We start from the raw sequence: 17,559 nt of genomic DNA on the forward strand, positions 1-17,559 counted from the left end.
TATAATTTAGAATCCGAAGGATAACATTTGAAAGAATGGAAGAGACAGAAGAAAAGCACAGTGCTCTTGAGGTAAGAAGTTGCACATTTTTCCAGGAGGTAATTTGTGTTCAAGATAGTTGGTTCTGCACAATTTTGCACCTGGGTATGGCTTATATGTGTCATTAAAAACCGGCCCAGATTTCTAACCCAGGAGCTGCACACATGTAATCAAATCCTTACGGACAAGTGATATAGTGACGTTGGGCAGTTTGGTGCAGGAAGTTTGAGGAGTGTGCTTGCTCCCCATAATCAACCATTATACAATATCCTTGTGTTGACTGTGCTTGACATATTTCTGAGAGCAAACCTTGGAGCCCTACTTTTTCCATTAAATCTATGCCATTTTCCTGCTAAATGAACATTTCCTTTTGAAACCCATCTTTCAGTGTCATTTAGACAACAGATGAATTAGTACTTGCCAGCAAGAGGCTTGTTCTGTTTATCTTCAGAAGTTTTTTCTTCTTTACAACAGTGCTTCCTAGCACTTAAATAACATGCCCTTTCTTCTTCTTTTCAGTGCATGCAATGAATCAGTCAAACTCACTGGGCTGTAAAAATGAACTGCAGTCATGACTTGATTGATCTCTCTCTAGATATTTGTTATTATTATGAAGTGAACATGTTCTCTGAAAGGGTTTCTAGATATATTTTCTGCCACTCCTAGCTACGACTCAGTCTCATGGAAAATGCTATTTGCAAAGCCTATTTGCTTGATTACACAAATCTCTTTCCCTGAAATCATGTGCTGGATGTGACCACAGGTTCAAATAAAGGGAATAATGTCCAGTATATTGTAATGTGCACTGTTGAAATTACTGCATAACACTCATCCTGACATCTTGCTACTAGAATTTTGTATTTTTGGAGTGCCCTTTAACAGCTCTCCCACACTTTGCCAGCATGAACCAGTCAGCTGTTTGTAAGCATTTTGGGTAACAAAGTAGGCTGCGGGAACCATGAGATGATGTTCATAGGCACACATTTCTTATACCAGTTTCAGGACTTGCTTGGGATATGGATTTTGCTAACCAATGCTCAAGCCGCATGAAGGGTGTTTGCAATGGTGTGCAATGTTGCAAATTGTCTGACACCTCAGTCACTGTGGACAGAAGTAGAAAGTGGACTGCGCATCTTCATTGTGATTCTGGCTTTTAAAAAACCGGCTGCATATTTTGAATGTTAAGTTCCAGCTTCATGATTTTGAACACCCACTTTACTAGGTTTCATTGGCCTTGTCCAGACATCATTCTTCTTGTACAATGGGGGGGGGGGTACCAGGGGTGTGCCTCATGGCCCCACTGCTGACCCTGCTGCCCTCTACTCATTAGAAGGCCAGATACCTGCAGCATCGAAACTCTTTTACCTTGGAGATTACCTGTGTGATTCAGAACCCATATGTTCAAGGTTCTAAACTGGGTGGGGATTCTCCAGAAGTGCTGCATTTTCCCCTGCTGCAGACGTTTGCTCTCCAACCAGTGCAGGAAATCTGGGACAGTGCCAGGGATGTGACGGAGGGAACTGACTGAGCCAGCACCCTTTCTCCCCTCCTACAATTCCAGTTCAACAAGGGGAAAGGACACTTGCCATAGAGCTGTACTCTCCCATCGATGTCAACTTCTGCAATGCTGTAGCTGAGTTTGCTAACTTGAAGTCATTAAAATACATGCTAAAAGGTGTGTTGTTGTTTTTTAAAAAAGTGGGCATGTATAAGAATGAGAATATAATGGCAAAAGGCCCTTCCCCATGCATCTCTGATGGTATGGTAAGTGTTTGCTGATGTGCTCTGTAATCTGTATGCTTGCTCATGTAGCTGTGGTAAGCATGACTGTACTAGAACTGTGGGGAGCAGGGCAAAGACAGACCCATAGGCATATTTAATTTAATAGGCAATTAGATCTGATTTCTTAAGGGAGTGGAATTGAATGAGAATCAACACGTTGTAAGATTTTCACTTGCATCCACACGCTGCAGTATTTATCCACCCATACGCTGAGATTTACATTTGGGGCACCTCTCTGGGCACCCCCACAACTGGAAGCAAGGCAGGTGGCAACCAAGGAGAGAGAGTTTTGTTGGTGGTGGCACCAAAGTCTGTGCTTTATCGTGTGCCTTGTTGTCTTTGTTGCTGTTTGTTAGGTATAATATTTGTATTTTTAAAGACGCTTTTGCAAGCTGCCCTAAGAGTGCTAAGTGGTTATTGAAGGGTGGGATATAAATATCAGAAACAAATAAGGGTCCTTTTCATTAGCTGATAATACTACACTTCCGGGACTGTAACACTCAAGTATATGCAGATGGTCAGGGGAAGAATGCTGTCTTTCTACTCATTGGCAGGCTCTTGCATCTTGGTGATGGGTAGATAGCTTAGGTTAGGCTAAAAGCTGGTATCGCTAAATTGTGGAGCTATCACTCAAGGAATTAGTTTCTCCCTGCAAAAAAAAAAACCTTGCTGTGAATGTAGTGGCATTAATTTGGAGATGTAAATGCTCAGAAGTTGGGATAGTTCAAGAAAGGTTTCCCTACTGAGTGAATTTGGCTCATGTGTGTTTCAGATGACACTGCACCCATGCTGAAAGAATGCGTAAGGATGGTTTTTGGGGCTATTGTGCCTAGCTCTGCATGTTCAGAGCACATTGGAAGGAGCTGTTCATGTTTACCTGTAGTGCTGTGCAGGATGGGGGGATACGACTCTGATTGACCCAGGATCTGCCCTCAGGTACAGAAAATTCATGCACTTATACATAGGTATGTGCATAGAGTCTCTTCTAATGCACTTGGAAGCCATGTAGTGGGGGCTGCAACTAGCCAGCATGTTCTCCTCACATAAGTGTTGTGGGGAGGTCACATAACAGCCCCCACAACGTTAGTCAGTATTGGATCCCTATTGGGTAATGGATTCCAAATGTGCTGTTAAGAATGAGCTCAGGTTCAGGAGAACAGCTTACTGGTGGAGTAGCCAAACCACATTGGAAGTATGACGTATTGTTATTTGTCATCACTCAGCGAAATTAAGTTTGCTCATTACTGGGCAGTACAGCCCTATAGAATTTTTTTTTTAAATGAAACAGGATGTCAGGATGACTTACAGTGCTATATATATATATATATATATATATATATATATATATATATCTATCTATCTATCTGTAACAAATGTCAAGCTTTAAAATAATTTGAGTCATATAATTAATAGACCAAATGCTGTTTGTGTTAGCTGCTGCCCTGGGTAAATCCACAAGTGACCTAATGACGCATGTTTTATTGCAGCATAGTAAAATGTCACAATGCTTGGAACCTTTCCAAGTGCTGGTGAATAAATCAGAAATGTGAAGTTAGAATGCTTTTCGCAGAGTTCATCATAATTATTTTATCATTGTTACAGGACATAGTTCGATCCCTTAACGGAGCTGGAATATTATTTTTTTAATAGTGTGTCTATTTGCATATGTTGTACATACTTCTCGCTCCACCCCAGCACATTTCCCAAAACAAATCTTTCCCTAAGAGATCAGCCCAACCCTTTCATTTCTTTACATAGAAATATTTTTTTGGAAGGCTTCCATTCATTTTAAATCTTGAAATGCCTCCTATATCTGGCTTCATTTGATGTTACTTTTTCAGTCTCGGGGGAGCTGTCTTAGAGACACTGTGGCTTTCAAAAACTTGTGTTGGCTGGGAAAAAACAATCTGTAATCCTACACTTTTTTAGTAGACAGGTGTAGGTACATCAAACAGGTAATGTAATATGGCCAGGAAAGAAACACACCCTTTGTAGATATCAACCTCCATAACGTAAGGACCTTGCCAGTCAGGCCTGTGGATCAGCAGAGCTTTTCTTGCTGCCGTTACCTTGTTTCTCAGGCTGGGGTTAATCTTTCAGTTCTGAATGTCAAGGATGGAGGTGGTATTAATGTGCAGCAGCTGAGGAAAAGGTGAATTCAGTGCTCGGGATTGTTAGGAAAGGACCTGAAAATAAAACTACCAGTAGAATCATAGAACTGTAGAGTTGGAAAGGACTATGAGGGTCATCTAGTCCAACGCTGCAATGCAGGGATCTTTTGCCCAGTGTGGATCTCGAACCCATGGCCTTGAGATAAGAGTCTTGTGCTTTACCAAGAGAGCTATCCCAGCTGTTACACAAATTTATGGTCTGACCAAAATGGGAATAAAGTGCACAGTTCCTATCACCTCACCTCGAAAAAGGATATTGTAGAACTGGAAGAAGTTCCAAAAAAGACAACCAAAGTGATCGAGCGTGTGGAACAACTCCCCTTTGAGGACAGATGACAACATTTGGGGCTTTTCAATTTTGAGAGGCAACATGATAAAAGTGTATGGAGTTATACATGGTATGGGAAAAATGGATAGAACAAAAAATGTTGTCACTTGCTCATAACCTGACATCATGGACATCCAGCGAAGGTGAATGTTGTAAGGTTAAGGACAGGAAAAAGAGTGTAGTGTATTATTCATTTGTGGATTTTGTTTCCGCAAGAGACAGTGATTGACGGCCACCAACTTGGATGGCCTTAAAGGAGGATTAGGCAAATTTATGGAGGATAAAGCTAAGTTCTGCCTCTACTGGTTTTGGGTGTGAGGAATTCAAATCTGCTATTATTTTTGGGTTTGGACAACATTTAGCTTGGGAAGCCTACATTTGAAAAGAAGGAAATAAACTTTTTGCAAAACCAGATAATTTTAATTTTACCTTTTGAAAATGTCAGGTAATGCTAAATAATAATAATAATAATAATAATAATAATAATAATAATAATAATATAATTGCAAGTATCTGGCAGTCATTTTTAATTACTTCGATGAAATTGTACACATATTTTACTCACCAAGCAAAACTAAATTATATTAATATAGCCAAAATATTTTTTTGAATTCCCAAGTCATGTTACAATTTTTTAAGCGTCCCTCATTTTTGGAATTTGAAAGGTGAAAAATTCAACATGCCCTATTGGGTCATGAAGAAGAAGAGTGAGCTCAATTGGTAGAGCATGAGACTCAATCTCTGGGTTGCGGGTTTGAGCCCCATGTTGGTCAAAAGATTCTTGCATTGCAGGGGGGGTTGGACCCTTGTGGTCCTTTACACTTCTATGATTTTATGCTTGCTGGGGCTGATGGGACTTGTAGTTCAGCAACATTTGGAGGGCCAAAGGTTCCCCACACCTGCTTTAAGTACTGAAGGAATGCCTCTGGGCAAGGGGAGTTTCCATTAACTGCCTGAGTCAAAGAAGCATCCAACCTGTCCCATCATTGGTCTATCTAGTCCCGTGTATTATCTGTTCTGGCTATTAGTACCTTTCTAGGGCTTGAGGTAGCAAGGTACTTTTCCCATCATCTGCTGCTTTTGATTTAAGGTACCAGGGACTGAACCTGAGATCATTTGCGTTCCAGATCTATAGCACATTCCCACAGCTCCCATGTAACTTGAGAGACTGAGCTCCCCATCCCAGCAAAATTTATTTACTTAGCAGTAAAACTTCTGAAAGGAAAAGGTAAGCTACCTACATACCTGACACACCCACAGGGCATTAAATTTGCATTACCGTCAAAATTTACTGAGGTGATTGAATGGTAAACCTGGTAAAGTGGAGGAAAGAACATATATTTGCATATGTCAAAGGGCAAAATATCTGTTTTTATTGCGTAACCATAACTTTTAAATATTTAACCTGGTACAAGACAATAAAAATAAGTTTATTCAGCCCTCATTGGGTGAGATTGTATGTCTTCCTGATGCACTGTGAAAGAGCTTTCCATGGCTTTCAAAATATGTGCTACAGCAGGGCAAGGACGACAGTGTCGCTTGCGCTCCTACTGTTCTGCTAAATATCTTCTCACTTTCTAAAACCACACCTGCAGAATCCTGTGCCTCTGCTGTTCTACTATAGTAATGTCCTGTTAAGGCCAGTGGCTTGAGAATAGAGTTTTGAACTGTTGGAGCTAAATGCAGACAAGTTGCCTTGCCCTTTGCCTACAGAGCTAAGTAAATATAATGCAAAACTAGGGTTGAGCCTGGATTCGCAGAAGCTGTGTCTTGCAAAATACACTTCCACGAACCAATGTCCCCCCTCCCTTCCTGTTTTGGTCAGGATTTATTCGTTTGTTTCACCTCTAAAATGGAAAGTGACTATTCTCTCATTCAGTAACCAAGACCTCATACTGATCTGGCATTGTGACATCCCACTGTCACATGTGAGGGGCTACATTGAGTCATGATCATGAATCCATAATCACTGATTGGCTGGATCATTAGCCAACTTGAAGAGCATGCAAATCATCTGCCAAGAGGGATGGTGAACAGGAGAAAAATATTGAGGGTCCATCTGAATATTTGGGAAGGGTCAAACTCGCTTTTACCTATCCAAATTTTATCAGCCCTACCTCAGAACAAGCAATATAATTTACTTTCCTGTATTCTTAACTAAGTTACTTAATTTTCTATTAAAAATTTTACTTGGTCAGTAGAGAGCAGCAAGGCTGAATACTCAATGGATTCAAATAGTAGGCCAACATGGCCAAAAATGGTCTGGGATTGAACCTTTTCTTTGTATGGGGACTTATTTTCATGTGGATTAGCACTGAAAACTGGGACCCACTCCTCAGCTGCAATTGGCTCTACCCTCTCATCCACATCTGCATTCTCCTGTGTGTACAGTGGTACCTCGGGTTACATACGCTTCAGGTTACATACATTTCAGGTTACAGACTCCGCTAACCCAGAAATAGTACCTTGGGTTAAGAACTTTGCTTCAGGATAAGAACAGAAATCGTGCTCCGGTGGTGCGGCAGCAGCAGGAGGCCCCATTAGCTAAAGTGGTGCTTCAGGTTAAGAACAGTTTCAGGTTGAGAACAGACCTCAAGAACGAATTAAGGAAGCATAACTTTCTGGCACAAAAATCAGCTTGGAATGTAAAACTGGAACATAAGATGGTCTTACTATCACTAGGGTTGCCACTTGTCCTGTATAATACAGGATTGCCCCATATTTCAATGTAAAATGCTACATCCTACATTGATTCAATGCAGTTTGTCCTCTATCTCTGCTTCTCTCTCCCCATCTCTTTCTCTGCCAAGTGTGTGAAAGCGACCATGTATTAAAGCTCTGGGCAGCAAAGTACAGACAGATTTACAAATTCAAATGTATGTGTGTGTATGTGACAGATTACAGAGAGGCCGTCCTGTTAGGCTTCAATAGATTGTGATGTATTGTTTTGAAGTCATTTCAGCACCGCACCCTGTCCTGTATTATGCCAGAACAAAGGTGACAACCCTACATGAGTCAGATTATGGGTACATCTATCACAGCATTGCCTCCACCAGGGGCAGTGAACTTGTGAACCCATCTCTGACCATTGAACATGCTACGTGGGGCTGATGGGAGTGGCAGTCCAACAACTTCTGGAAATATACAGTTTCACCAACCCTGGTCTGCAGCAACTTTCAAGGGTTTCAGACAGGAGTCTTTTCCAGTGCTACCGTAGAGATGCAGGGGATACAAATCTGGGACCTTCTATATGCAATGTATTTATTATACTATTGAGCTTTGGCCCTTACCCATAAAAAGTGTTGGAAAACAGTTTCATTAATCCACCCACAGTGAAGCACAGATAGCACTAAATGCAAAGACTTGTTGATGGAAAAATTAGCAGGGAGTAAGGACAGTGATGCAATTTTACCAGAGGTTCTCTGTATGATTGAAATAGAGAGAGATAGCCAGCCCTAGATTCTATAAAGGCTGTTGTTCTGAAATGTTGGAGAACTATGGAGGCTTGAAGGGGAAAATGTCTAGGCACTGAAAAAAGTCTATCCTTTGGATATAAGATATTCAAGAGCCCATGACTCTACCATGTCACTATTCTTTTTTAATTTGCCTCTTCCAAATTCCCTTATCCTACAAAGTATTTTAACTGGGTGTCTAATTTGTGTTTGATACAGGGATTTCACCATTTTGCTTTCAGCAATCAGAATGCACCAATGCGATTGGGCATCTATCTCTGTCCCTCTCTCATCCCATTGATGTTTCTTGCTGTCAGGACACCTACCGTTCCTTCATTTCAGCCCGAAATTTTCCTCTACTCATATTTACTCTCCACGGTTCCTGAGTTCACCCTTGTGTACCGCATGGTATTTGTTCTCCAATCACTCCTTCATTGAGTGATTAGGGAACTCAAAAAGATTGTCTCGCTCAAACTGGCTTGTCAGTATCTCTTTGATCAGAGGAATGTAATCAAAGCAAAACATGTAGACTGGTGGACTGGTAAGAAAGGCTCATGCTGATTTTGAGGACAGGCTGTAGTTAAACCATTCAGTGGTTTGGATGAGAGAATATGAAATGAGACAGAGAGCGAGAAGCGAGACTATTGCACCTAAATAGTTATTCATACCTGTGTTTTCTCTCTCTACACCTACTGTGCCTCAGCCTTGTGCACAGAAAACTTGTGTTGCAGTGGTTTTTGACTGCTGGAGGCTATAACTAATGCTCTGCTCTCCCTTTTATCTATCTTATTTCTAGCAACATATATTCCCCTCTGCTGTTTCTTCAAAACTCTGTTTAAAAATGAAGGCAAGACCCAGCAGTTAACAGTCCTAGATATTGTACAGATTCACAGCAAACACTGACATATACTCTCCCGTTCCCACTTGCAAATGCAGAGATCTTTGATTATCAAAATGTACCCATCAAAGACATGACAAGCTTCTCTTTCACTGTTCCCGTCAGCCAATTTTGTATGCATATGTTAACCTCTATGCATGTTTTATTGGCCAAGTGAAGTGAGACTTTTGGTTTAATCTGCAGATTTGATATCTTTTTCATATATAAAAATACTTTTATTGAAAATTTATTGCAACATAAAAATATAACAGAAGTCAAAGTAATCTAAAGAAAATAAATTTTACAAAAACCCAAATAAAGAAAGATCAAGAGATAGAAAGAAAAACAAAGAAGAAAGAGGAGCTTCCAATTCTCTATCCGCCAATTATATATATAATAATCATTCAAATTATAGTCATACCTCGGGTTACAGACGCTTCAGTTGTGCGTTTTTGGGTTGTGCACCGTGCCGAACCCAGAAGTACCGGAACGGGTTACTTCTGGGTTTCGGCGCATGCGCAGTAGCGCTAAATCATGCTTTGCACATGCGCAGAAGCACCGGATTGCTACCCGCATGTGCACAGACGCAGCGCTGCAGGTTGCGAACGCTGCAGGTTGCGAATGTGCCTCCTGCATGGATCACGTTCGCAACCCAGGCGTCCACTGTATTCAAAGCATTCACTAGTAGGTTACCATCTAGCTATATCATATCATATATAGGTGGTTATCAGTCTGCCAGACATAATTCTTCTCAGGCACCACAAATTAATATTTTTTCATTCAAAAAGTCCAAAAGTAGTTCTTGATTTTGTTAAAATTTTCATTATTTCCATTTACAGTCCAGCTCAATGAATTCTTTCCAAGGATTCCTTCAGATCTTAATATTATAATCCGGTCATTTGTTTTGTAACAATATCCACCTTGAAGACTGAGATTTCAGAATGGTTTACACAGTTGGAACAGAATTCTGCATATTATGCATATGTATACATTGGGATTTCTGTTATGGGCAGTGCTACTTAAAAAGAAACAACAACAACAACAATAAAGCAATTTTAAAAAGAAGAAATGGCAATAATCTTCCAGTAAAGTGTTATCCTTGAAGCTGCTAGTATGCCGCTTCTGTTTGTTTTTCTCATTCTCTGATTTCCTCTGTGCTAATCTGTTAGAAACATTTTTAAAGCCACATTATCAGGTTGTCAGGATTACTCAGGCGGATAACACAATTGCTCCTGCTCTGGAAAAAGTCTGAGAGCTGTGTTCCCGTGTTCCCTGTCCACCTTGATGGTGTGGGTGTTCAGGATCTCAGAACTGTGATAATGCACTAAGTGACTATTGGGTTGCTTTTTAGGCCCTAAGAAGACATGACAAAGGACACGTGGTTGTTGGTGGCCCATGTCACTCATTAATATATGTGTATATCTCTATATGCATTTATGAATGATGCAATCATTCACCGTTTCTCCACCTGCTCTATGCAATGGACAGTGAATTTGAGCACAGGTAGAGAAATGGTGAAAGCCATTTTGGGTAATGTCTTTTGCTAGACATTACCCGAGAGATGCATAACCTACATGCAGTGGCGTAGCGTGGGTTGTCAGCACCCGGGGCAAGGCAAGTAATTTGCACCCCCTAACCCGTGGATTTGTGCCCCCTAACCCGTGGATTTGCGCACCCTAACCCTAACCCCCAGATGTTGCGCCCGGTGCGGCCGGCCCCCCCCACGCTACGCCACTGCCTACATGTGATCAGCCGCCGCCATGCATTTCTACAACATACAGTTTGATCCTAACTGTCAAAGATTTTTCCAGATTTCTAAACTCTCATTGCCATGCATAGAACGTGGGTTGCGGCTTGGCTTCTTTTGCTGAGTGCATTTGAAGTCACGTGGTTTCAATGCTAATAGTGAGAAACCTCCAGCCAAGCTGGCTTGCGTGATTTACAAATAAAATTGATTTTATTGCATTGCAGTCCATTGATCACGTTATGTTTCTGCACTACTGAAGAGATCATGGCAGGAGTTAGCTTTTGCAAGTATGACTGATCCTCGATCGGCAAAATTCCAAAGTAACCCTAACTAATAATATAGACTTGCCTTGTAGGGTTGCTGTAAACTCAATGCATTTGAATAAGCAGGGGGTCACATAACTGTTAAGGTGTATGAGCATATTTCAAAATTTGAGGAACTCTCATGGCCAATTTCTCTTCCTTTCCAACGTCTTCAAACAACATCCAGGCATTATTTTAATACATACACAGGCAATGCATTTGCCTCTGCCCCAAAGCACAAAATCGCCCTCCCACAAAATTAAAATAACCCACAATCCCCTCCCAGGCATTCCAGCACTCCTTCTCTCCTCAGACCCTTAAGAAGCAACCATGTGACACATTTCTCCTCTTTTTATCTAATTCAGGGCATACATAAATAGATACATGCAGGCACCTTGGCTGAGCACAAGCAAAGCACTAGCTTGGTCTGTCCCGGGTGGAGTTCAGATGCATTCTGGGGATAAGAAAGCAAGATGGCTGAGTTGGCTGCAAGCTAGAGCTTGTCTCCTAAAGGTGAAAAAACTAAGCAAAACCACCTCCCTCCAAACTTCCAAAAATTTGAAGAGGCCTTGGGAGGGTGCCAGGGGAGACTTTGGGGGCACCAGGGAGCATGCAGACAGCCACCATGTTGGCAGCTATAGCACTATTATTATCTGCTGCTAAGGTTCTCCTCTAGTTTCTCCCTTTCTTTGGAAGTTAGACTCCTCTCTCAGTGCAAATTGACTTTAGGATGCTGTCCATGAGTATATCAGCTTAGGGCCAGATGAAAGCTGTGTTTACGTAAAAGCAAGCTTTGGGTAGAATTTAACTGCATGCAGTTTTATAATAATGTTGCTAATTCTGATTTCTGTTGGGAGGGGGATTTTAGTTAGACTGATTTATTTTGTGTGTTCTTGGGGTTTTTTTAGAAATCTTTTTTTAAAAAAGTAAGTCTTGAATTTCAATCAGTAGGAAAGGAAGGTATTTTAAGCAGCTGAATGTTCCTGCAAAAGAATGGTTCTCAGGGGGTGATTACCAAGCAGAACCAGTGGCTATTTCTATAGCACTCATGTCTGCAGTTTGCTGTAGAGCCTTGAATGCTAATCATTGCCTTCCTTCCTTTTATTGTTATTTCAAAGATTCACAGCTCACTTTTTCTATTTTAATTTACATGTTCCAAAGTGGTGTGGAATAACATGCAGTTAAAACATCCAATTTAAAAAAATCAGTATCCCAAAGCAAACTGTAAAAGCAATGGTGGTAGTAAAAGTTATATAAAATACCAGGTAAAACAATGAGTTTTACAGCAGGCAACATCAAATAAAAAAGGTCTTGTCCCAGCATCTGAAACATAACAGGGCAATCCCTGGGTGGGCCTTGCTAGGAGTGAAGTTGCATAATTGGAATGGCACCATTAAACTCCCTCTGAAAGCAGATGGATTCATAAAAGGGACTCTGAAGAAGATCTTGGATCTCTGAAGATTTCTAGGAGAGTGAGCAGTCCTTTGGGCTGTGTGGAAAGGAAGAGTGACCTCATCATAACTCACCCTTTACTACTTGGTCTCAGAGCGGGGTGCATAATTAATTTAAAGCTATAATTCATTGCATAAAGTAATATACCTAAAGCAAAATTAAAAGAATTCCTTCCTGTAGCACCTTAGAGACCAACTAAATTTGTTATTGGTATGAGCTTTCGTGTGCATGCACACTTCTTCAGATCCCTAAATTACTAGATTACTAAAGCAGTAAGCCGGTTCGTATTGATAGCCCGTAAACTTAGCAGCAGTCAAGTACCTGAGCTCATAACCAGTTCTTGACATGCAGCCTGAAACAAATTCGGAGCTGGTGCCAGGTGGGCTCAGAGGTGAGGGTGTTCCATAGCTGGGGTGCCACCATAAAGGAGGCCTTGTCTTGTGTCTCCACATAATGTTTAGCTCCCAAAGAAAGAGTGCGGAGAACTTTCCTTACTTAATATTTGTTCAGGACAATTGTGAGTGTTGGAGAGGGGTGGGGTGGAGGAGAGAGAGATTTCTTCAGGTCCCTAGATCCAAAGTATGCTCAAGAACACACACAAATTGCAACACTGCCTTATTGGTACCACTTAAAATATTACCGTGTGTGTTTTCTGCAGAGTATTACACTACCATCTTTCAAGAGGAGTGCAACTTGATGGCAGCCATTTTGCACCCGTCCCCATGGTCAGGCTGGTATTAAGACCCAAGGGTGTGGCATTGCTTCAGAAGTTTATACAGATATGTTCCTTAGAGGTCAGCTGGCATCATTTCTCATCCACGCCCTGTACAATTGCCTAAAGAAGCAAACAGTGCCCTAACAACCCAAGTGGAAGGATTTGTTGATTTATGCCTTAAGTTATATCACACAGGGCATGTTCAAAATCCAGCCTGCCATGGTAAAATTAATCATTTTTCTTTCTTTCTCGCAAGATGGGCTTTTTTTTTAAACTAAAAGATCTGCCAAGGGTAACTAAAAATAACCACTGCGCTCCTCCCTAGCTCTGATTCTCAGATCTACCTATTCCCAGCATGCACTTTTCTGGGATACATAAATGAGACTCCCATGTTCCTGTGAATTAAGAAGCATTCGGAAGTTAATTTCAAGAAGGGTGATGGATTTTCAACAGTGCTTCCGTGCAAGAACTTGCCCCCAGGTAATGACAGGGATGGTTTGCTTTTTTTAATGGAGAGGTCAAAACTGAAGGAGTCTTGAGATTTGAGGGTTTTTTAAAAAAATCTATATCAAGAGAACATTTTACAGGCTCCTGGTGACACACCAAAACCTATGCATTCTATCACTCCTGCATTTGAATACACACTGTACATTGAAACCCCACCCCCTTGATCCTGGAAACTGTAGTTTGTTAAGGTTGCTGGGAACTGTAGCTCTGTGGTGGGTGTATTACAGCTCCTATGATTCTTTGTGCTTTAAATGTATGGTGTGTACACATACTTTAGCACTTGTGCTGCTAAAGACAATGGTGATCCTTTCACATTTGTGGTGTTTCTTTTTAAATGGACTTTTTAAGCAAATGGGAGATTTATTATAATGACACCAAGGGTCTTCTGAGTAAGCATGCATAGGATTTCACAGTTTAACTCCCCCCCCCCCCGATTTCCTTCTCTGTCTTTTGTTAGCCATCTTTTCTTGAAACTCCCAAATCAGATTTATAAGAAGATAGTATCATACAGGTTGCACATTGTCTTGGTATTTATTATTCCAAACGATAAGGAACACAGTCCATTTTCCTGTAAACATTTCCCCCCTTATTTATGCGTATTCTCTTTATAGTGGATCATATTTTCTCAATCCAATCGATTAAGGATGGTGCATTACTGTTTACCCAATTCTTTGCCATACTTATTTTTACAGCTGTTAATGAATTGATTACTACCTTCAAATAATTGTTATCCACCTTGAGTCTTTGGGGTACAGTTGGACAGAAATGCGTATCAATCAGAAGGTGTGAACAGATCTGTATGGGTTTCTGTCTTTCCATGTCGATATATGCATTCACCATACAGTATTTCTGAAGGAATGCCTATTATTTTACCCAGTCTCTAAGATCTGCTTCTTTTACTATCCTGTGGTTGGAATGACATCTGGCAGTGCCTTCAGGACAGATCTGTTTCCATCATGGGGCTGAGATTGTGGAACATTTTTTCCAGAGAAAGAATCTATCAGACTCTTGTCACTGCTTAGTTTTTAAAAAATACGGGTGGTATTTTCTTTCTTTCTTTCTTTCTTTCTTTCTTTCTTTCTTTCTTTCTTTCTTTCTTCAAGATTTCTTGTCCCTGTGTTTTTAATAGCAACTTGATTGATACCCTTATTGATACCCACTGTGCATTTATTATCATTACTCACAATATTTTGTATGCTGTAGTCGGGATTTTGTTTTAACACAAATAGCGTTGGGAAGTGCTATACTCACAAAGTACATTGGCGTTGATTGTGGCTTGCTGTGGTTTCACTTCGCTGAAGTCTGGGATTGGTGTATATCAGCTTGGAAGATCAGATCCTGATTTTAAAAAGTCCAAAGTTACTTTGAGTGAGGCTTCAGCTTCTCTTGCCGCACTGGTCTCTTCACCCAGTTTCTCATTCCACCTGTTGTGAGACAAAAGGCTAAAGTGTGGCGGGGGGGGGGGGAGACTGAATAAAAGCACCTTTGTGATGGGCGTTGCAGCAACTATCAATGCTCTGTCTTTGCGCTATGCTGCACAAGGCTGTGGTCTTTATTGTGCTTTAGGTTTGCTTGGCGATGTTTCAGGTCATAGCCTTTCTGTATAGCTCTCAGAGTGAGCAGGTAAAATTGTGGGATCTACCACAATTTAGTCTACAGCTCTTGTGCTGGTAATCTTTTCTGAAAAGAAAATTCTGTCTGAAGGTGATCAGCAAAACCAGGTAAAGGCTATGCTCAGCTTCTCTCCTGAGTATGCTAGTTCACAACATGCAGGAATCTGTTTTATTTTACTGTGTTGGGGACCATTAAATAAATGCAGTTCTCCATCTGTTTTGTACAGAAGTGCATCCCAGAATTGTTATAGCACCTCACTCCTCATTTGCCACAAAGTGTTAACTGCCCATTAATTCTCACCTTAGTCTCCCACCTAAGTTTTTCTTCTTTTCTCTTCCCATCAGTTAGAGTTCAGTTCTTTGACATAAATCTGCAGGCACCTGTAAAACTTCTCCACAAATTCAGAATTGGTGAAGGCTATATTCCTCCTTCAAGGTTAGTGGCAATCCCTTTGTCTTTGGCCTAGAATCAAAACTGCCTTGGCATGTGGGAAACGAAACTTTGTTAATCCTGAATGGAGGAAAGAATCACAAAAGAAAACTGTTTACTCTGAATCAATTTGCTCAGTTAAATACAGCTTTAATTGTTTTCCTCATGGTGACTTTGTGCTGAGTTTCCCTGTGAATTCTGCCAGATAGGTTCTGGTTTTATCCAAACCAGATGGCATAATGTTTACATAAATTCAATTTCTCTGTCTTTTTCTCCCTGCCTCCCCAAAGCCATGTCTATTTTATTTGGGTCCTGCAGCTTAAGCAACCACAAGATTTTCTAGCCCCACCATTATTTATGGAATTCTAGCCAGTCTTAGTCTTACAGTGTTGTAAAGAAAGCCACTATTATAGCTGTTGGACAGTGGTGACTAAGTAATCATGACTCGTCTGAGGCCATATAATGTCTTGCAAACTGATTTTATTATGGTCAAGTGCCATGTACATTTTGTTAAATATTTTTTGTTAAATAACCAAGAAGGACCTTGCATATGGAAAAGAATATGAAACCTATATGTCAAACTGCAGTGAACTTGCATGCATGGTTTTTCTCCATTGAAGGTGTATTAAGTAGATAGCAGTTTCCTGGTTCAGAGAAAACCTTCAATCCTGGTTTATTTTCCATTAACCTAGTGGAACGTCGCCTTCCCATTGATATTAATTTTTTACCCATAAGCATTGTTTGGAGCCCAAGTAAGTGGGTCTTTCAGTGGTGTCTTAAATATATTTTACCTTTTTTCTGTTTTGCTGGATCATACTTAAATATTTTAACTTGTTTGCAATCTTCTTGCATAGGCTGAAACCTCTAGCTGTAGCATCACACAAGCTGTTAAAAAGTCAGGCCAAGGAAGTCTTATATTGCTTCTAGGAGACACCTGGGTTTGAGTTTTGATGGATATCCAAATGAAGGGACATAATCTGGCTGGGAAGCAGCCACCTAGAACCTCTCTCAACTTGCCCTTACTGGAGTGGGCAGATGGATTTACCGTACTGTTATCTACAGTCCCATGTAGTTCCGTAAGCTATTGTGTATTTACAGGCTATGGGACAGACTACATATGTTGTTATTCATGCTCCCCCCTTTCTTTTTTTAATCTCATGCCACCACATGATTGCTGGACTGGGAGTCAAGTCCCATTTTAAGCTTAATACGGCTTAAGTTTTTTGTTTTTTTTTTACAGGTCTAAAGAAAAACAGTTTGCCTCTAATATTATGAGCTGTGAAGTTCCCTTGTTCAAAACTCTACTCCCCCATTGTCCTCATTTTAATAGGCAAATAAGCCACTAACTTCAAGCCACAGCCTTCCTCTTAAAAATAGGGTATAATCATGTTGACTTGACTTACTAGAATTATTGAGGTAGTGTATGCAAAGTGCTCTTAAGAACGTTAATGTTTGGATCAGCCGTTTGCCACCTGGTGCCCTCCAGATGTTTTGGACTACAATTCCTATCATACCTGGCAATTGCCTGGCTGGGATTAATGGGATCTGGAATCCAGCAACATATGGATGGCACCAGGTTGGGAAAGACTGGTTTCAATGCTTGTTATTATTATTAGGGATGGCTGAATGTGTAATACTGAGTGCCTCTGGCTTTGAATTTCCAGAAAAGTTGGCTGCATTATATCTTACTCACCTTTCCCCGTGCCCAAGGTCCACCCTGGAGTGGTAAATCTTCTTGATTAAAGGTGACAGCTGGCATTCATCCTTTCGGAAGGGGAGGGTGTGGTAGACAAAATGATTGAGTTCAGGTGTTGAGGGTGGAGTAGTGTTTAGATTGAGACTAGAGCCTGAAAGTTTCAATTTGCTAAAGAAACCCTGACATACATTGCCACTGAGGAAGCTAGGCAGGTTTCCCTGTTTCATTGGTGTACAGAGATAAAGGATGCTGGTAGATTGGTTTTCATTCGTTTTTAAAATAAATAGCAAGCAACACAGATAATCCATCTCATTTGTTTTCATTATGAAAATGAAGGGGGTTCGAATGAGTAAATGCTGATTTTTTTTAAAAAAATGATTTGTCTTCTGTTTGATTTATTTTTCAATCATTTCTATTTGGGGGGAGGGGGTTAGCAATGCCTCTGGAG

The 17,559-nt window shown here is 40.7% G+C and overlaps 1 protein-coding gene across 13 annotated transcripts in view; it reads left to right on the plus strand.

Annotated features, from left to right (window-relative positions):
* The window catches only part of ST3GAL4 (ST3 beta-galactoside alpha-2,3-sialyltransferase 4), a 171,224-nt gene that overhangs the window by 112,230 nt on the left and 41,435 nt on the right, over positions 1–17,559 (plus strand). For 2 of the 13 annotated variants that reach the window (XM_081844448.1, XM_081844446.1), the window contains one exon: positions 11–71. The exons of 4 other annotated variants lie outside the window; for them this stretch is intronic. In XM_081844448.1, coding sequence (XP_081700574.1) covers positions 36–71 — 36 coding nt within the window. In that variant the 5' untranslated portion in view covers positions 11–35. Of the gene's footprint in view, positions 1–10; positions 72–1,728; positions 1,804–11,101; positions 11,212–13,190; positions 13,346–17,559 lie in introns of those variants that run through there. 7 more of the 13 variants (XM_081844443.1, XM_081844444.1, XM_081844438.1 and 4 more) reach the window with 7 other exon arrangements.

This window comes from Podarcis erhardii (assembly GCF_964252035.2).
Source record: "Podarcis erhardii genome assembly, chromosome: 16".
In the NCBI taxonomy this organism is placed as follows: Eukaryota; Metazoa; Chordata; class Lepidosauria; order Squamata; family Lacertidae; genus Podarcis; species Podarcis erhardii.